This window comes from Mesoplodon bidens (genome assembly GCF_964165515.1).
Source record: "Mesoplodon bidens genome assembly, chromosome: 16".
Lineage (NCBI taxonomy): Eukaryota > Metazoa > Chordata > Mammalia > Artiodactyla > Ziphiidae > Mesoplodon > Mesoplodon bidens.
The window spans coordinates 8,549,426-8,570,248 of NC_138173.1; the positions used below are offsets into that span (position 1 = coordinate 8,549,426).

At 44.8% G+C, this 20,823-nt stretch overlaps 1 protein-coding gene across 4 annotated transcripts in view; it reads left to right on the top strand.

Annotated features, from left to right (window-relative positions):
- Positions 1-20,823, top strand: part of CHD7 (chromodomain helicase DNA binding protein 7) — a 179,588-nt gene that overhangs the window by 86,261 nt on the left and 72,504 nt on the right. For all 4 annotated transcript variants that reach the window (XM_081258041.1, XM_081258043.1, XM_081258044.1 and 1 more), the window contains exon 3: positions 11,134-11,564. In XM_081258041.1, coding sequence (XP_081114167.1) covers positions 11,134-11,564 — 431 coding nt within the window. The remainder of the gene's footprint in view (positions 1-11,133; positions 11,565-20,823) is intronic.

Here is a 20,823-nt window from a genome sequence, read left to right on the forward strand (position 1 = left end):
CCTCACGGCTCTGTACACACTTATTTCTTTGTAGTACAAATAATAGCAAATAATTGGTGGGGCAGTTCATTAAGTTTTCTCTTCTGCAGTTGTCATTGTGGAATTGTATTCGGTTGAGAGAAAAAAAATCTGACTGTTAAAGGGTCTCAAATCTGAACCAGTTCTAAAACTAAAACCTACCCACACAAAGCATTTGTGAGCTGATATACATAACCAGGCTTCTGTTCTTGCCCAGCTGTGTAGATTCAATTATAATAATTTTCTCAGTTGCATAACATTGCTGTTTGTTTATTACTGCATTATTAGTCAGTGAATGAACCTCCCTCTTTTTGACCCCTCAGCAGTGTTTATAAAATACTTAATTTGCTTTGGTATCTTCTGTTTCATGTGTAATTCCAGCTGGAAGGAGTCATGGGGACACAGTCCCCTTTAAGTGTTAAACTGACTGTTTCTAAGGTGCAATAAATTTTCTGTTAAAATACACATCAGGGGCCTTTGATGTTGCTTGTAGTGCAGTTTCTTTTCCTTTTCTTCTTTGTCCCTTCCTTTCTTTCTTTTTTACTGGAAGGAAACGATTTTCTTTTAAAATCTTCTGCCTGTGATGGTTTCAGTGCTAGTTAACTGTCTCACAGTGTCAGGCTCCAGCCTGCCTGTAACAGCTACACCCTTTAGGTCATCTGGGTTCTTCCTGTCGGAGAGGGTCCCACCTCTGTCCAGCTGTTAACCTTGCACCCTGCTCTCGGTGTCACCATGTCTTCCTCCTCTTTGAAGACACTGGGGCAGGAATGGGTGAGCCGTGTAATGGCTAAGATGTGGGCTCTGCAGACAGGTGGCCTGGGTTGAGTCCTGACTCTTAGAACCAGCTTTTTGTGACTTTGGACAAATGCGTAACCTCTTTGTGAGCCTGGAACAGTGCCTGGCACAGAAGGGCTCAGTGTGACCCTCAGCAGAGCAGCGTCGCAAAGGGATAAGGAAGTCCTGCTGTGCTGTCCGTCCTCCTGCGGACAGAGATGTCTAGCATGGAAGGGGGATCCTGGATGGAAACAAGAGACTGAAAAAAATTCCTTTTTGAGTGGCAGAGGATTTTAAGGTATGCATTGTTTATTGCTGCATAACGAATTGCCACAGATTTCGTGGCTTAAAGCAATATTGCCTTCTTCTCCCTCACATCCGGGAGTCAGGATTTGAGCACAGCTTAGCTGGCTCCTCCGCTTGGGGTCTCTCCAGGCTGCAGTCAGGTGTCAGGACTGTGTTCACATCTGGAGCCTTGGCTGGGCAATGATCAGCCTCCGGGTCCGCTGAGGTTGTGGGCAGAATTCATCCCGGGCGGCTGTGAGACTTGGGGCCTCAGCTTGCGCTGCCTGTTGCCTGGGGCTGCCCTTGACCCCTGGAGGCTGCCCTTGGCTCCTGACCATGGGGGCTTCCTCCTAGCAGGCAACAGGGAGTATCTGGCCCTCAAGGGGGGCCCACACCCTCTTCACAAGCCCCCTGATTAAGTCAGGCCCACCCACGGTAGTCTCCCCTTTGAGTAACTCAGAACCAACTGACTTGGGCCCTTTAATCACACCTGCGAGACCCTCTCAGCTTTGCCGTGTTCCACTGGCAAAGGATGTGTCTCCATGGCCAGGATGCGGAGGTCATGGGGTCACCTTAGAATTCGGCCTCCTACAAGATGTGAATGAGTTTTTTATAGGACCAAAGTAGTCCATCATTAAACATTTATTGCCAACGAGATTTGCTATACTCAAAGGCTCTGAATCCTGGAGGACTTGCCGAGTGTAAATTAGCTTTATCGCCAAGCTCTTTATAAATGGATTTTTTTTTTCCCCTGAAAGGTTGTTCTATTCCCATTTCTACACAAACCCTTGGGATTGTTCAATGTTAGGTAAAAGGGCACATTTTCCTTTCAGTCTGTTGAGGTTTGACTTTTTAAATTCATAGGAATAGCATCGTAAGTTACCTTTATTTTTATTTATTTATTTATTTTAACATCTTTATTGGAGTATAATTGCTTTACAATGGGGTGTTAGTTTCTGCTTTATAGTAAGTTACCTTTAACGTTGGCCTTTTTTTAGACCAGTGCAGGCTTGGAATACATTGCTTCTCCAGAGCCAAACTCCATACAGTTCACCTTTCTGACTTGAGGATCAAACTTATAGTTTAGGTACCCCAGCAATAGCTAAAAACAGTGGAAAGTGTACGGTTAAAAAAAAAATAGATTGAATTGAACTAAGTGGTTTTTAGTTTGTAAATGTGGTCTTTGTCCGTACTGCCTTGAATAGGATTTATTTATGTTAAGAAAAAAAAAACGTCATGAAGAACCTAGGGGTAAGACGGGAATAAAGACACGGACCTACTAGAGAATGGACTTGAGGATATGGGGAGGGGGAAGGGGAAGCAGTGACAAAGTGAGAGAGAGGCATGGACATATATACACTACCAAACGTAAGGTAGATAGCTAGTGGGAAGCAGCTGCATAGCGCAGGGAGATCAGCTTGGTGCTTTGTGACCACCTAGAGGGGTGGGATAGGGAGGGTGGGAGGGAGACACAAGAGGGAGGGGATATGGGGATATATGTATATGTACAGCTGATTCACTTTGTTATAAAGCAGAAACTAACACACCATTGTAAAGCAATTATACTCCAATAAAGATGTAAAAAAAAACCCCCAAAAACATGTCAACCAGCCCAGAAGCCCTGCTGTCTTGTGTTCTGCCGAGTTTTATCCCTGGTGAGCTGGGTGGCTTCACCTCTGGGTATCTGCTGCCAAAGTCCAGCCTCCAGACACTCCTTTGAGAACAGTATGGACCTCAGAGATAACTTGAAATAAGGAAGAGAAATGCCCGCGAACTGGGATTGGTTCTCTCGACCCTCATTCCCAGCTATTTGTGGAGCGGAGCCTCTTAAGGGTAGGGCACCATATGCACCGTGGTGAAGGAAGAAAAAATGAGGGACGGGAGAGACAATACAGTTGACTTTGCTAAGGACCCTGAGCACATACGTTATCTTTTCTGTTTTTACTTCTAGCAGGCAGTGTCTGGTAAAAGACAACACTTGATGATTTACCGCCTTTAGGAACTAAGACATTCAGAGCGAGAGGGTGAAAGTATGGCTGTGTCTCAGATTCCCCTAGTGGGCTCAGAGTTTGGTTTGCTTATTGTAAGTCAGAGGCACCATGATGCCACAGTTGCAGACCCTGTTTCTTCTTGGGGGGCTGCTATTGGAGGAGAATGGGTGTCATCTTTATGGGTGGGTGATCCTGCTGCCTGCAGGGCCTGCTCCCCTGTGTGCGGTCCAAGAGGCCTAGGAGGTTACTCATCGTTTCAGCGAGTGGCTTTGAATTGTGTTGAGTTTGTGCTGGTTTTTGTTTCGCCCCTGCCCAGAGGAGTGATGCTCCTCTCGGCCCCTCTGCGTTTCCCTTCCTTCTATTAAAAGTACTGTGGGATGGGAGATTCTCAAGGTCAGGGGCGTGGTCTGATGACCCGCATACACTTTTTGGAAAACTAACACATGTTAAAACAACATTCAACTCTTGTCCAAACAATTAAGCTAGTTTTCCCAGGCCCTTGTGGAGAAACATCAAAAACAAAAAACAAACTTCAGAACTTTAACATCACTTCAATTCTGTGCCCTTTGTGGGGTGTGTGTGTGTGTGTGTGTGTGTGTGTGTGTGTGTGTGTGTGTGAGACAAACGTTATTTCACTGCATGGTTTTTAAATGCAAATCTGTTACTTGGCCTGGTGCTTTTTCTGAGAAGTAGAACTCACCTGTTACCCAACTGGCATGGTGGCCACAGAGCCGCACCCTTGGGCCAGCACCTCCTGAGCCTGGTGGCGCAGACACAGTGGGCAGCGGCGAGAGTGAGGAACGGCGGCCAGACGCCCTCTTCTCCTCCACTGAGAGGGAGTCCGCGCCACTTAGAGCTTCTCAGACACTTAGGAAGGAGGTTTGCATTGCTGGAGCCTCACCGCTGGGCTGTTCTGGTCCAGCTGACCATAGAAACACCACAGCATAGTGTGTCACATGTTACAGAGGCCATGGGACCCTTCCTGTGGCGTAGTTCCACCCTGAAGACTGGAAGGTGGTCAGTATTCAATATGTGATGGGAAGCTATTTCACATTAACTTTCACATGACCAGTGGTTCAGTCTTCTCATTATTGTGGCCTCTAGTGATTCAAAATGCATTTATAATGTAGGTGCTGCCATAGTGGCTCACGTTAATTTGTAGCTGTTAAAGATTCTGGGCATATGGCAGATCTATTCTAAGGACAAAATGTAGGCAGAAAACCAAAGGTTCAAAAATGCCTTCAGATGATTTTTAGACGAGATACTTCACAGTAATTAAAATGTTTTTTTCAATTCTAAAATTTAATGATTCTTCTGAGGGACACACTAAGATAAGTTATTATATTTCAAAATTCATTTTATTTAACTTAGTAATTATCTTCACTGCATATATATTGTAATGGCAATTGTACAGGTCAGAAGGTTATATGATTATCCTAATGTTCCTGCTTTATTCCTACATCTGAGCATAATTGAGTAAGCTGTTTCAGTGCATTTATATAAAGTAGTCTTTATTCGTAGAGTCGCATACTGTCCTTTGAAGCATTTGATAACCACTGCTTTGAGACGGGCGCGCGCCGTCTCTCTTGTTCTCTCTCACACTCTCACACCCCTGCCACAGAGGTGATGGATTAACTGTATCACTATAATCCAGAGTGTATTTTGAAGAGCACTTTTATTCGGGATATTCTCGGAAAAAGAATATCTTTTTCCTGTATGGCACACTGTGTCCTATTCCCCCTCAGAGTGTAGTAAGGGCTTGGAGAGTTTTACAGTAAAGAAAAATGCTTAACTGTGTTTAACCCAGAATTCTCAAAACTCCCGTGACCTGAGTCTTCTTTTCTTGGAACACGTCTTAAAATCCTAAACTTAGAAAATGTTGTTCTATACTTTCTGCCTTCTCAAGTCATATGACCAACAAGCGTGATGTTGTTCATCTTTGTGTCCATAAAAGTATTCACTCAATATTTTTTTCCTAGAAACTGTCTTTAAAAATGAGCTGAATAAAACTAACTGATCTATGAAAGGCTTGAACTGGAGGCCGTGACTCTGGTACCAAATTTAGTCAAGCAGAAAATATTCTAATCCTTTTTTTTTTTTTTTTGGTGGTACGCGGGCCTCTCACTGTTGTGGCCTCTCCCGTTGCGGAGCACAGGCTCCGGACGCGCAGGCTCAGCGGCCATGGCTCACGGGCCCAGCCGCTCTGCGGCACGTGGGATCTTCCCGGACCGGGGCACGAACCCGTGTCCCCTGCATCGGCAGGCGGACTCCCAACCACTGCGCCACCAGGGAAGCCCAGAAAATATTCTAATCCTTGATTCTTTTCTTAAGATTATTTCTGTACGTATTATTTTGTATCAAAGTTAAACATTATTTCAGTTGACCATTCAAACTAACATCTGTTCATCTTGATCTCCTCCCCACAAAGCAGGTTTTAAAAGCTGCTTGTGATGCATTTTTGTGCCCTCTGTCGCCCCATCCCGGACGTGGTTTGTTGCTTGGGCTGGTCCACGGAGGCAGGAGCCCCTGGCCAGCGTCTGTCTCCCCTTCCGTCCCAGCCTGGCTGCCTTTTTTCCAAGAACCCCCCTTGGCATCAGCCTGGGTTCGGCGCTCCGTTCTCCCCCGGCAGGTACCAGGGCTGCTTGGTTTACTGTTAGGTCCTCAACTGTCTGTTGGATGAATAAATGAATTGGGCACCAAGTATTACTGAGCGGTCTTCTTTTTATCAGTGTTATTGACAAGAAAAAGATGTGAAAATCTCAGTGGGACTTACTGAACATTCGCTAAATGATCTTTTGAACCCTGGTACACTCCTTTGGCTGGAGATGGAGCTTCAGGGTTCATATTGGAATTCCTTTTGAGAAGAGTGCGGAGGGGTTGAGACCCTGTGGGATCCTGGAAAAGTAAATAAAAGTGAAGAAGGCCGGCAGTAGGAACGTGTCTCCAAAGTGATTTTTTAAAAAAACCCCAAAACTGAATTGTACTTTTCAGTCTTAAATGACTACTTAATATTTGTATTTTTACAAGCCACTTCAATCCCAGTGGAGCGTGTTAAGCTTGTACCTGTTGTCACGTGGGTCGTAGCTGGCCTGCCGCTTCTCCCCCAGAACCGGCGTTTCTCTGAGCTCGCGAGTGCCTGTCTCCCTTCAGCCTCATTTGTGGGGCGGGGCGTGTCTCCTGGACGTGCCATGTTACTCTCATCCAGTTGGTAGTATCTTTTCCTTATTATAAAGTAGTGTTTTGATTTTAGATGTGTTCGTGTCACCCAGTAAGTAGAATGTTTGCCCAGAGACGTCCTGTATTACAGAATGGTGTGGGTTTGCAGGGGTTGTCCATACTGGAGACATTGCACACTATTTGCTCATTCATGGTGCTTGACCTTGGAAGCAGGTTGAGGCTGCAAGACTATAATTAAGACAAAATATGGTTAAATAAGATAGCCTTTAAAGTCAGAAAATGCTGGTTAATGTTGGAGGGAAAACACAGTGGAGATGGATGAAAAGTGTCTTCTTACACATTGTTTTTATGTTGTTCTGACGAAGGCTCCTGAGCGTTTTGGGTCACGTTTGCTTAAAGGTAATGGAGGGGTTGGCCTCGCCTCCCCGGCCCCTCTCCTTTGGTTAAATTTATGTCCTGTCTACTCTGCTGTTTTATATGAGGCCACTTGTTTATGTGTTTGTCTAATTTATATGTTACGAAAAGTGAAGTTAAGGCTAAAAACAACTATCTTTAGTTTATGGTAATTTTTTGGACAACACGCACCTTGGATCATTTTAATTTATTGTTCAGCTATCCGTCATTCTGTTTCAGTTTCAGAAGTCCACGCATAGTCCTTATATATTCCATGATGCTCCAAAAGGCATATGGAATTATGATAGCAAATATGTCAAGCAGGAAGTCCTAAAGGGTGTATTTAAAAATACCTTTGGTGTCTAACATTCTCTGCTTTTGCCCTAGTAAATGAGAGGTATGAGGAATGCCCTATATGGTGATATCAGATGTTAATGGCATTGATTACCTGTCAGGCAGTGGGAATTGATGGGAAATGTCCGCTGTAAAATTAAATAGCATTAGAGAAGACTGTACCATGCGCGGGGCGTTGGGAGGGGAACGGCGGGCCTGGGAGACTTTGTCAGGGTATTACTGTGAGCTCCAGGTTTTTTCCCCACATGATTAAGGCAGGCCATCTGTTCTTTGTTAAATGTTTACAAAAACAGCTTTTCTCTAAAAGATTTAAGGAGATGTGGGCCTGGTAAACACTATAATATTTCCGAGCACCTTTCCACCCTATTTCAAACAGTACCAAAACACAATTCTGCCGCATATCAAACAGGACTACTATCTTTTTTGTATTTGGTCTTTACATTTTTTTCCTTCCTATGGAAGATTAAATTTTTAAGGGATACTAATTTATGGCTTCATGTATTACTGAAAGGAGCATCCAAAATGATTTGTGTGCTCAAGTGCAGATAAATTTTCAATCGTCTGGTATCATGTGTTACACGCTTTTTCTGATTGACAAACGTGGACCAGGTATCTCTCTCATCAGAAGCTGGCATTTGGTTACCGGAGTTAATGCCATGCAGGTTAAAGAAAGGTACACATGCAGAAAAATGGCACAGATGAACTGGTTTGCAGGGCAGAAATAGAGACACAGATGTAGAGAACAAACGTATGGACACCAAGGGGGGAAAATGGCGGGGGGTGGTGGTGGTGGTGGTGGTGGTGGGATGAATTAGGAGATTGGGATTGACATGTATACACTGATGTGTATAAAATAGATAACTAATGAGAACCTGCTGTATAAAAAAATAAATAAAATTCAAAAATTAAAAAAAAAAAAAGAAAGGTACACATACCTGGAATTACTTCACCGTTCTAAGCTGTAAGCATTGTTTACTGGCAGACTTTCCTCTTTCCTTCCCTTTCCAGGAAATGTTTTTTCTTCCACCTCCTGAGAAATAGCTTGTCCCAAGTAAGTTTGATCTCTGTGTCTCTTATGAAAAGATTTGGCTTTTTCCTTTTTACTTACGTTAGGAAATAATATGTAACAATTAATTCTACTTCAGCAACTTAGGTATAGTAAAACCGTTAAGTCAGATCCCATGAATTCTCAGCGAAGGCTAATTTGGAGAGTTCCTTGGTTGATGTTTGTTAAGCATGTCTATGAGGGAAAACCCGGGGGCAGGTGAGTGGCTTTTCTCAGGACCTGGTCGGTCGTGTCACCCCCGGATGGACACTGCATCCATGTGCTCATATTCTCAGTCTTCTGCCCTGGCTTCTCTCTCCTCCTGTCTGTCCTTACTCTCCTTCAGCATCTTTCTTTCTCAGCTCTGACCAAGAAAGGGCAATGTGTATTTTAAGATTTTCTCATACCGTAGGATTTTGGAAGAGACTTTGGAAATCATCTAAACCAAACACTTCATTCTGCAGATGAAGAAGTGAAATGATTTTCCCCAGATTATAAAGCTCATGGCAGGGCCCAGGCTAGAATTTTCTCTCTCACCTCACAGTTCTGGCTCCTTCTCTTACACTAGTGCAGATGGAGAACTGAATGTAGGTTTCTTCAGTAACCATAGTAGGTTTTATTGGGAACAGGAAAACCAGTTTCTTTTCTGGAAGTGACTTCTTTTTCAAAATGTTTCTTTGGGTCACTGAGCACTTTGGAAATAGAGTGAAGCCTGCGGCACCTTTCCTAGGAGGATGCCCGTGTGTGAGGTTTTAGGAGCCGGACAGAGTCAGAAGAGCACTGGATTTAGGAAACCTAGATTCGGATGTCACCTCTGTCCCCCATGGTGTGGCCTTGGGTAGCCACATGGCCTCCTCCATCATCAAAAAATCTAGAAACAATAAATGCTGGAGAGGGTGTGGAAAAAAGGGAACACTCTTGCACTGCTGGTGGGAATGTGAATTGGTACAGCCACTATGGAGAACGGTATGGAGGTTCCTTAAAAAACTACAAATAGAACTACCATATGACCCAGCAATCTCACTACTGGGCATATACCCTGAGAAAACCATAATTCAAAAAGAGTCATGTACCAAAATGTTCATTGCAGCCCTATTTACAATAGCCCGGAGATGGAAACAACCTAAGTGTCCATCATCGGATGAATGGATAAAGAAGATGTGGCACATATATACAATGGAATATTACTCAGCCATAAAAAGAAACGAAATTGAGCTATTTGTAATGAGGTGGATAGACCTAGAGTCTGTCATACAGAGTGAAGTAAGCCAGAAAGAGAAAGACAAATACTGTATGCTGACACATATATATGGAATTTAAGGAAAAAAATGTCATGAAGAACCTAGGGGTAAGACAGGAATAAAGACACAGACCTACTAGAGAATGGACTTGAGGATATGGGGAGGGGGAAGGGTAAGCTGTGACAAAGCGAAAGAGCGGCATGGACATATATACACTACCAAACGCAAGGTAGATAGCTAGTGGGAAGCAGCCGCATAGCACAGGGAGATCAGCTCGGTGCTTTGTGACCGCCTGGAGGGGTGGGGTAGGGAGGGCGGGAGGGAGACGCAAAAGGGAGGGGATATGGGAACATATGTATATGTATAACTGATTAAATTTGTTTAAAAAATTTTACTTCTTTTCTGAAAAATGGGGGTAAATTATCACATTTTGGTGTGAGTTCAGGTGCACACACTCCTGAAAGCACCTTGCTGAGTGTATAACATGAAGCAGATGCTCAGTAGAGGTGAGTTGTATTGGAATCTGATTTGTAGCCCTTTGTGGGTGGTGAGTAGCAACTCCTGGGCGCCTCAGCAGACCTGGACCTGGGCTTTCCTGTGGCTCCTCTTTTGGGGATCATGTGTGAGGGGCGCAGTTCTCAGTTCTGTCACTTGCATCCATAACTCCTTGGGTGCGTTCTTCATCTTAGCAAGTCTCTGTCTCTATGGAGCTCTCCGGGCTGGCATGGGGATCGAATGGTGTCCGGGCATAAAGTGCTTACTTAGCACATGCCCAGCACATGGTAAGACTGTTTAGTACATTCTTGTGGCTGTTATTGCTGTTGCTGTTTATATTACAGTTACTATTTAGTGTCTGGAGAAGCATATGAAAAAGGCAGAAAATGAGTGACATTTGCAGATATAACATTTTCAAGTATTGCATTGAATTGTAAAGGCTCATTAGATGTCATAGTTTACAGTGGAGACAGATGGTCCCCTACCCCTGCCCTGATTTGTGTCATGACCACTCAGCATCCCATCCCAGGTGTTGGTATTCTCCACCATATTTAAGACCATTTCTGGGTATGGTCTTAGTGGATGCTGAAAATCTCCTGCAAGGCATGTCAAATTGACTATGTGGGGGCGCTTTCTCTCTCTCTCTCTCTCTCTCTCTCTCTCTCTCTCTCTCTCGCTCTCGCTCTCTCGCTCTCTCAGTGAGATTTGGAAATGTAAAGTTTTAATAACTTAAGAAAAACATTGTCTGCGTTTTCTATCAGTATGAGAAATCTAACCAACCCAAAGTCATTAAGCTTGTATATGTGCTTTTAATTTGACATTTGAATGTCATTTAAATCAGAAATGACCTGTACTGTATAAGATTTACGTGTTTACACTCAGATTTCAAACTTTCATGGTATCTGATTCTTACAATGCTCAGTAGACTTGTTCTTTTTAAAAGTGACTTGATTATATATCTTTAATTGGAGTTCCTGTTCCTGCATGGGGAAAATTCCACTTGAATTCCATCTTTGTGTCTTAGCTTTTGCTGCTGTTTTGTCCTTCACCGTTTCCTACCTAGGTGCTAAGAACATGGAAAGTGTCTTCAGCTGAATGAGAAATTTTCTTCCACCTGAACAGAAGTTTTTACTGTATTACTAAATTGCCCTCTTTATTTATTTAAAAGCTTTCCTGTTGAAGAAACCTATTTTTTTTTTCTGGATGAGAGAAAATGATAGGTTTCACAAATGCATAGTTGGTTAAGTTTGCTACCTTGAGTGTAGTGTAAGTTTCAGAAGCATCAGCCACTTAACTTTCAGTTCCTTTCTTCACTACGAAGAATGATAAACTAACTTCAATTCCTATTTGTGTCTCTTAGCATTCTCCATCGGAGCCCTTTCTAGAGAAACCAGTGCCGGATATGACTCAGGTTAGTGGACCGAGCGCTCAGCTAGTGAACAGTGATGATTACCTGCTGTCAGTAGAACAGCAGCCGCAGCAAAAGAAGAAGAAAAAGAAAAACAACCACATTGTTGCAGAGGATCCCAGTAAAAGTTTTGGTAAAGATGACTTCCCTGGTGGGGTTGATAGCCAAGAACTACACAGGAACTCACTGGATGGGTCCCAAGAAGAGAAAAAGAAAAAGAAAAGGCCGAAGGCAAAAAAAGATCCCAAGGAACCGAAAGAACCCAAGGAGAAAAAAGAGCCCAAGGAGCCCAAGACCCCGAAAGCCCCTAAGATCCCCAAAGAGCCAAAGGAAAAGAAAGCAAAACCTGCGACGCCCAAACCCAAATCCAGCAAAAAGTCAAGGTAGGCTGTGGGCGGAAACAACCACCCCCAGACACAGCACAGCAGTCACAGCCTGTGGAATGGGGGTGGGGGCACGGGGTGGGCACGGGGCACTCGGACATTTGTCCTCATTGCTGAGCTGCTTTTTCTCATACCCAAACTGAAAAGTTAAGGTGTTCATGCATTCTAAGATTCAGGACTCAATGATTATGAACCGTTGATTCGGTTGGTAGATTCTTTAGAAACGTTACTGGATAAAAACTGTCTATTATTTTAAAATCCCTTTCTTGTATTTTTGTGAAAGTCTGTCATTTAACGAATAGAACCAAGTTAGCAGCACAATCATTTGTGAGCTTAGACCACCGACCTCATTCTCAGCGACGGTGCCCAACTGGGTAAGAAGGATCGTAGAAGCAAGGCGAGTCACTGTATTTCACTAGGCTTTTCCGTCCTGCTTCCCAGAAGTTGAAACGGGAGAAGGAATTCTCGCCTCTTGGCAGGCGGAGTAAGCCTTCCAGGGGCAGCGTTGAAATCCTAGTGGGCAACATGGGAGAAATCAAATAGCAGTTACCCATTAGGTATGCACTGGAGAATAGCATGGATTTTAGGTCCTAGGAAATAGCCGCCTCCACATCATACTTCCCCTCTGGTACTTCCCCACCAACTCTCTGACCCCCCAGGAGGCATATTTATTCAGTAAGAAAAGCTGAGAGGAGAAGACATTGAAGGCTAATTTTTTTCATTTGTATCGAACATTTCTTACAACTGTTCTGAACCAGTTCCAAACATCTGAATCTGTTTTTCAGAATGTGGCTCATGTTAGAAAATATAGTTTCCAGATGGAAGTATGGTCAGACTTGGTTCCTCTGAACCTGTTTGCGGACGCAGGAGAAAACACGCTCCACCTCCTCCCGCCATGAGCGAATGCCCGCTTGTGCAGGGCGCATGGCGTTCCACCCCGAGATTGACATGCTCCACGCGGGCTTTGCGAGCTCGCTGGCCTGGCAGCCCTGGGCTTCTGAGCTTTCTTGTGTGTCAGGAGCAGGTACACAAAGAAGGGTGGTTTCTGTAACTAGAAAGATGCCGCAAAGTGAGAGGACAAACTTGGATTTTCAACTTCCTGCTAAAAATATCTAAACAACCCAATACATTATTCTGTAGTGTTTTGAATCATAGACATTAAAAAAACTTTTGTCACCAGTACTTTTTATGGTACCCAAATAACTGAATTACAGTTGGCCCTCCACAAAGGACTTGAGCATCTGCAGATTTGGGTATCCGCCGGGGTCCTAGAACCGATTCCTTGCAGATACTGAGGGACCACCGTATATTCAATAACTCAGTCTTATAGGTAACTTAATATTTGCATTCACTTATAGTGTCCTTTGATGCCTCAGTGTGTGGTCTCTTAATTGAAAGCCATTATGTTTTTCTCCCATTATGAACACTCCTCTAACCTCGGAATTTATTATAAATTCTATTTTCATTTACTTAAGCAATATTTTATTAAGGACTTACTGTTTGTAGGTACTGTGTTAAGTCTTAGGGATGTGAGCCCAGAGGACGGTTAGACTTTCAGTCTGATTTATGAGGGGGTTTTAAAAAATACATAGTTGCATAAGTCTGAGTATTGCGCTTTTGGTAGGAGGAAGCATGTGCTTTATTTCTCCTAAGGAGAAAGAAATCAAAGCAAAATCTTAAAAGAATGTATTTTTTTAAACAAACTTACAATGTAAGAGTGTGTGTTCTGGGCTTCCCTGGTGGCGCAGTGGTTGAGAGTCTGCCTGCCGATGCAGGGGACGCGGGTTCGTGCCCCGGTCCGGGAAGATCCCACGTGCCGCGGAGCGGCTGGGCCCGTGAGCCATGGCCGCTGAGCCTGTGCGTCCAGAGCCTGTGCTCCGCAACGGGAGAGGCCACAGCAGTGAGAGGCCCGCGTAACGCAAAAAAATAAAAAATAAAAAAAAAGAGTGTGTGTTCTGAAGAAGTTTTCTGGCACTCAGATCATATATCACCAAAACTAACTGTAGCCTCAAAATACATCTGTCTTAAGTTTTTATCTTAATTTTTTGAGTTTATTACCGAATGGTAAAAATTGATTTAAAAACCCCCACTGTATCTTGGATACTTATCATAAATTTCCAAATATATTCTTTCAAGCTCTCAGTCTACCTCAGACTGACCCTATCTTTATTTTTTTCTTTTCTCTTTTTATAAATTTATTTATTTATTTATTTATGGCTGCGTTGGGTCTTCGTTGCTGCACGTGGGCTTTCTCTAGTTGCGGCAAGCGGGGGCTACTCTTCGTTGTGGTACATGGGCTTGTCATTGCGGTGGCTTCTCTTGCTGCAGAGCATGGGCTCTAGGCGCGCAGGCTTCAGTAGTTGTGGCACACGGGCTTCAGTAGTTGTGGCTCATGGGCTCTGGAGCACAGGCTCAGTAATTGTGGCAAATGGGCTCAGTTGCTCCGCGGCATGTGGGATCTTCCCAGACCGGGGCTCGAACCCGTGTCCCCTGCGTTGGCAGGCGGATTCCCAACCACTGTGCCACGAGGGAAGCCCTGACCCTATCTTTAAAAACGTACTTTAGCACACCCTTACATCCTGTAGGATATGTTGGGACAGATATTAAATTGCCCTGTTTAACAATGGAACTTACTGAATTTTCCTAATGACCATAAACAGGTGTTAGGAACTTGGGGCATCAAGTCCAGTCGTTCCTGGGCCCCCCGCCTCCTTGGTGCAGGTGCAGACTCTGCCTTTACCCGGTAGGAGACCCTTTAGTGCAGGCCCATCTGTGCCCTCAGCTGCCCAGCCTGAGGTGTGAGTCTCTGTGCAGGGTGAGCAGCTGACGTGGCTGAGTCTGAGTGATAGCTTTGCGCTGGAGTCACGCACTTTTGGCAGGAGGAAGGCGCGTGATTATCTTCTCCTAAGGAGGAAGTCTAGTGCTTTTTTTCTCTTTATTTTTGCTTTTGACTAGTAGTCTCAGTTGATGGCTGCTGTAGGTGACAGTCGTTTTTCCCCGAGTGGTGTGAAAGTAATTGAGGGGCGCCCTTCTTTAGAGCTTGGAGAAGTGCAAGTGGGAAGGGGGTGCATCCAGGAGGGCCGCTGAGAGCATTTGCGGCACCTCTGCTGGCCCTGGCGACTTGACCTTGGAGGGCCACTTGCTGATTTAGGTGAGGATAACGCCTGAGAGGTTTTCCTGTCGTGGATGTTCAGATGGGGGTGGCTGTCCAAGAATATGGTAACTGAATAGAGATTGTCATTGAATTAACCAGCCAACCCATTACTGTGTTGAGCTACAGTGTTTCAGGTGGTCAGGGGAATGGAGTATCTCAAGTTGTGGTCTTGTTGTTCCTCTAAGTCTAGGAAGGAAAAAACATCCCTGAAGCAAGGACAAGTAGATTGCACACAGCTACATGTAAATTCTGAATAGCATAGCAGAATAATTATGTAAATTGAATATGCAGTGATGAAGGTAATAGGAGGTTTGGGTTATGTCAGTGCTGGGGCTGAATTGCCAGAGCAGGTTCCTTTAGGCGCTGGAATACTGCAGTGGCAATTTTGTTTTGCAGAACGTTATGTGATACCAGTTATTTCCATCCTTGAATAAGTTAACTTGATGAATTTGTTTATACAGAAAATAATTCTCCTACAGAGGGCTGAAACAGAGGGGATAAACAGAAATGGAAGGAAACATTTACTGTAGAACTACTCACATCTTTCTTGTTTGGCCCTCTATGCCTTATCACTGGTGAGATTCTCCGAACAAACGTGCTGCCCTTTGAGCGGCTGGTGACGGCAGTGACCCGCTGCGGGTCTACATTATGTCCACACAGGAGAGAGCTGGTTTTGTGTCATTCACATACTCACAGTCATAGATGACATGAGAAAGGTGGCTGTCATTAGTGGGGCTGATTTTCTTTGTGTGCCTTCACGGTGTCCTTCTCACTACCTGTCATCCCTGAAAGCCACTGAGGCTTGAATTTGTGGCCATTCCCAGCAAAGTGGCCCTTTGGGCAACCAAGATATAATTGGGTCTGTCTTGCCTATGCAGGAGAACCTAAAAGAATCTGCCCAGAAGCTGTTATATAGAATGGTAGTGAAACAGAAAAAGGTGTCGGCATTTCAGAAAGAGACATTTATTTATTTGTTTGTTTGTTTGTTTGTTTTTGGCTGCCTTGGGTCTTAGTTGCTGCGCGCGGGCTCTCTCTAGTTATGGCAAGCAGGGGCTACTCTTCGTTGCGGTGCGCAGGCTTCTCATTGTGGTGGCTTCTCTTGTTGCGGAGCACGGGCTCTAGGCTCACGGGCTTCAGTAGTTGCAGTGCATGGGCTCAGTAGTTGTGGCTCGTGGGCTTCCATAGTTGTGGCACGTGGGCTCTAGAGTGCAGGCTCAGTAGTTGTGGCACGTGGGCTCAGTAGTTGTGGCTCGCAGGCTCTAGAGCACAGGCTCAGTAGTTGTGGCGCATGGGTTTAGCTGCTCCGCGGCATGCGGGATCTTCCTGGACCAGGGCTCGAACCCGTGTCCCTTGCATTGGCAGGCGGATTCTTAACCACTGCACCACCAGGGAAGTCCCCAAAAAGAGACATTTAAAATCTTGGTGAAAAAAATGGACCACATGCCTCTTTTCTAATTAGGACCATATCTTTTTTTCCCCTCTTCCCATTTTACATTAAATATATATTTTTCTACCTGTCTAGTGCTTTCCCCAGGTGTCTTTACAGCTTTTAAATATTGACGGTTAATATTGAAAATAAAGGCTAAGACATTTGTGGCCTGGAGAGGATGCCATTTTGCATATGGAAGGATTCACGGAGCTGAAATATGAGGATTTGTGGTCTTCTCTTCAATGCGTTTTCTGTTGTGTATGCTTGGACCTTGTGAAATGAGAGAGAATTTGGAGGAAGTGCTTCCTTTGAATGACTCTTGGAGGATTTAGTGGTCCATTTAGCTATATAAAGATTCTTTGAATGTACATAAAGAAGGGAACTTAGCCAAAGGTTGTGACTTGACTACTGAAGCTTCATTTAAATGAAGCCATGGAGATTTGCTTCTAATGCAGTTTCTAGGAACTCATCTGGTCCTTGCTCCCCTCTCCACCCCCAGTATTAAAGTTAATAGGAAGCTAAAATGCTACTTCTCAATTAAGAGTGAAGATATATATTTTTTAAACTGTGAAAAGTAAACTTACCACTCTTAACTTCAAAAGACATATAAAGTACCCAAAACATGTTAAGTGTATTTTTTGCATACCACACTGTCATTAATATTTATGTTGCTACTTTCTTCTGAGGAACTTAGTTAACTCTTCAGATATTGTTTTCTCAATTATGATCTAAAAGAGTAGCAGCATTTACCTGAGAAATATTTTTATTCAGCCAGCAAGCCCAATAGTGGTGTATTTTGAGTAACTTAATACATATTTTCTAATGTGCTCTTATATATGTAAAATTTCTCGGATACAAAAGCAAACCATTAAACTTGTTTTGCTGATAAGTACAGAAAACCTAGATAGTCAGATATCTCCCCATCAGGTAATAAAGTAAATTAAACCAGCAGCTTTTCTTCTTCTATTTTCTTGTTCGTTCTTTTATTCACGTGCCGTGACTTAGCTTTGACCCAAGACATTGGATAGTTGAACAGACTGAATTAGGTATTTTGGATACTGTACCAGCAGAAGAGAGTGTAGGTTTCTCTGGCATGTGGTTACAAAGGACTTTTGAGCCCTTTAGGTGTTGGCGAGGAACAAGGAAGAAGTGTCTTGAGCATCACGCGTCTGCCCACTGGCCTGCCCTGTCTGCTTCTGGTCGTTACGTCCAAGCTCCGGGCCAGGGGTGCAGCCAGGTGCCCCCTTCCCCTTCTGAAGACTGCCTTCTCTTTGACAAAGGCGCTGGGCCGTGAGGTCTTCTTAATCCCCGTGGGGATTCCTTTTCTTTCGAGAAAGGAACGATAACCATCTCAGAGACTTCCTTGTACATGTAAAAGGCCAGTGACAGGCCACTTATGACCCTTCCGCTATCTGATTTGTCTTAAATCAGGATGAGCAGGGGGGGAGCTGTCAGCCGCTTTTAGTTCAGACCCTGCCGTCTCTGATAGCCCGTGATTCCCTTGACACTCACTGGGGGGGACGGAGGCCCAACAGCACTGACCCTTAACAGCAAGTTCTGCTGACTCATGTCTGGGCCGGATGCAGGAATGGGCCACAATGGGCCTGGCGGGAATTTGTTCCTGCCCGTCCAGTGAGCTGCAGTGGACTTCAGAGCGGTGGCCTGCTGGCCTTGTGGTTGCGTGGGAGAGGTGAGGTAGGTCCCACTGCACCCATCGGAGGAGAGGTGAGAGGTGAGGCGGCCCTGGGCAGCAGGAGGGTGTTAAAGGGGCATTTTTCTGGAGACGCCTTCCTTTGAAGTCTTCTTAAGTGGAATTTTAGGGTGTCGCGTGTGTTGCCGTAGGAGATGTGTTGGGGATGTCAGAGTCGGAAGATACAGAGCAGAAGGCGTCACAGGCTGAGTTTTTAAATTATCAATTAAAAAAGTCTATGGGGGGCTTCCCTGGTGGCGCAGTGGTTGAGAGTCCGCCTGCCGATGCAGGGGACACGGGTTCGTGCCCCGGTCTGGGAAGATCCCACATGCCGCAGAGCGGCTGGGCCCGTGAGCCATGGCTGCTGAGCCTGCGCGTCCGGAGCCTGTGCTCCGCAAGGGGAGAGGCCACAACAGTGAGAGGCCCGCGTACGGCAAAAAAAAAAAAAGTCTATGGATATGAATATGCTTTTGAAAAGTATGAAGTTCTGTGCAGAGGCAAAACGTGTCACGTGGTACATAAAGATCTTTTTGCTAGTTGTCTTCTGCCCAGACAGAGCCCCCTGTGGGGTGTTGGATGCAAAGCCGCTGTGAGGGCGTCAGTCCCGTGAGACGCTGGGCTTTGCTTCAGCCACCTTTCCATGGAAGTCCGTGTGACTGAGCTCTAAAATGTTTAACAGGGAGCTGGAGAGTTCGAATTAAGAAAAAAGACACTGTGGGACTTCCCTGGCGGTCCAGCTGTTAAGACTCCGCGCTTCCACTGCAGGGGGCGCGGGTTCGATCCCTAGTTGGGGAACTAAGGTCCCACAAGCCCCGAGTGCTGTGGCGAAAAAAAGAAAAATGACACTGTTCTCTCTCTCTCTCTCTCTTAATTTTAGAAAGGCAACACCCTTGAACTTCCATTAGATTACTAATTTTATGTGTAGCCTGATTCCTGTAGGAATAATGTAACTTCATGCTTCTTCTGTTGGGGTAGGTGGTGAGGTTTTCTCCTCATAGGCCTTGCCATTTGCTCTGCCTAATTCTCCACCTACGTACCTCATACCCCACCTGATTAAACCGAGGGTGGGCTGCATGTCTCACCGGTTGTCATAGCCACCTTGGTGGATCAGAGAAGATACTTATGAATCCAGGAAGTGGGGTTCTGGCTGCCAACACTGCCCTCGCTGTCCCCGTCCTGGGTCGTGGGAATGCTGGGCGTGAATAAGGCTAGCATCTTAGGACTTGGCACAGATAGCCAAGTATTGGCCCTTGGAAGAATATCCCATAGTAGAAGGGCACTGAAAGGCATGCTTTCTGCACAGGTCGTGTGGTGTCTGATTTGCCCGATCCTTCCTGCTGTGTTGCAGTGCCAGGCGGTGCTACAGAGCTGAGGGGCTAATGTTGATGTTTGCTGAGCTTCTGGGATCGGATAACACATCAGCTCACCAGACTTTGCTTCCATCTTACTTCTGGTGGATCTTAATTCAGTCCATAAAACTCAATAACCTTTAGATTTTCAATTCGTGACTTGGTGATTTTTGTTTCCATCTACAATATATTCAACATTAAAAATGGGTTTAGCTCTTTCAGGAGAACTTTCCACTGTACTTTCTCTTTCATTTTTTAAAAACATTCTTCTTTATAAAATGGCCAACTGGAGCTTTCCTCAGGACAGGGTTCTGATGTTATTGGAAGGCCACCCAGGGATGAGCCAGAGTAACAGAAGCGTTCACCAGGGAAGGTTTTCAAGGCCTGGAGGGTCCCCCAAAAGGCCAGCCCAGTGCTGGACCCATAGTACGTCTCCACGAGGAGGTGAGACCTTCAGGCCGGCCCCAGGACGAAGACAGGGGCTCTGGAGCCGGGCAGGTTCTGGCCCAGTCCTGGGACGGCTGCTTCCTGGGCTGAGCGTGTAACCTCTTTGACCCCGTTTCCTTATCCTTGCACAGTTTGATTGTAAGATGTGAAGGCGAGGCCTGTTGAGTTTGAAATACACATTTTAAATGAAAGCAAGTTGGGTTTCTGTATCTTTCCTAACTTTCTTTGCTATTCCCTTCCTAGAAATTTAGCACAATTAATGTACTTCAGGAGTACTTGATCGTGTAAGAGCTACTTAAGGTAACAATTTAAATTATTTGGAGCTACTTAAGGTAACAATTTAAATTATTTGTCTTCGAGGCAGAGAAGTTAAAAACTCTATTGATAATTTGTCATTGCAATTTGTTGTTCAGAAGTAAAATAGAACCCCCTCCCCTAACCCCCTCTCTCTTCCACTTCTCAGCTTTCCTTCTTTCTCTTTCTCAAGCAGAAGCGTAGGGTGAAGAATTTGTGGGTGGCATTTAGGAGTCGGGGGCCGACTCAGCACCTGAGGGCTGACTGCCTGGGCGGACGGGGGCTCCTGTCCCCCGATCCTGCCCAGATGCTCTCTGCCCCGTGTTGCCTTGTAGGGAGTCTCAAGCATTCGGACTGTCTGCTGACTGCTGCTGGGCCCTTGGCCTAGGGAGCTCCAAGGGCCTTCATGTGAAGGTGTTGAATTGTGCGTTTCTTGTCTGTCGTGCAGAATTTGTCTTGACTCTTATTTCATTAGTTTATTCTGTCACCTGCATTTTATCACATCCCAGTTTAGCTGTTAAATAAAATTTTAGTCTTAGGACTTTAACATTTTTATTTTACTTTGTTGGGTTATTTTACTTCATGATGTATCACATTTTATATTGCCTTCATTGATCCTTTTAAACTTTTAGTACTTTATCTTGTCGCTTTTTTAGTTTGCCTCTTTATCTTTTAATTTTCTGTTTCATTGTTGAAAAACTTAGAGGAAAATCTGAAGTTGAGAGGCCAGACGCTTTTCTCCTACCAGCCTTGAGACCTTGACCCTAGCGGCTCATGTATTTTATCATACATGATCTTTCTGAATCACGACAAGCCATACACTTCCTGTGCCACAAACATCACTCACTTCTCATCCATGACATTCAGTTTTTTATTAAAAGGCCTTTATGTATGTA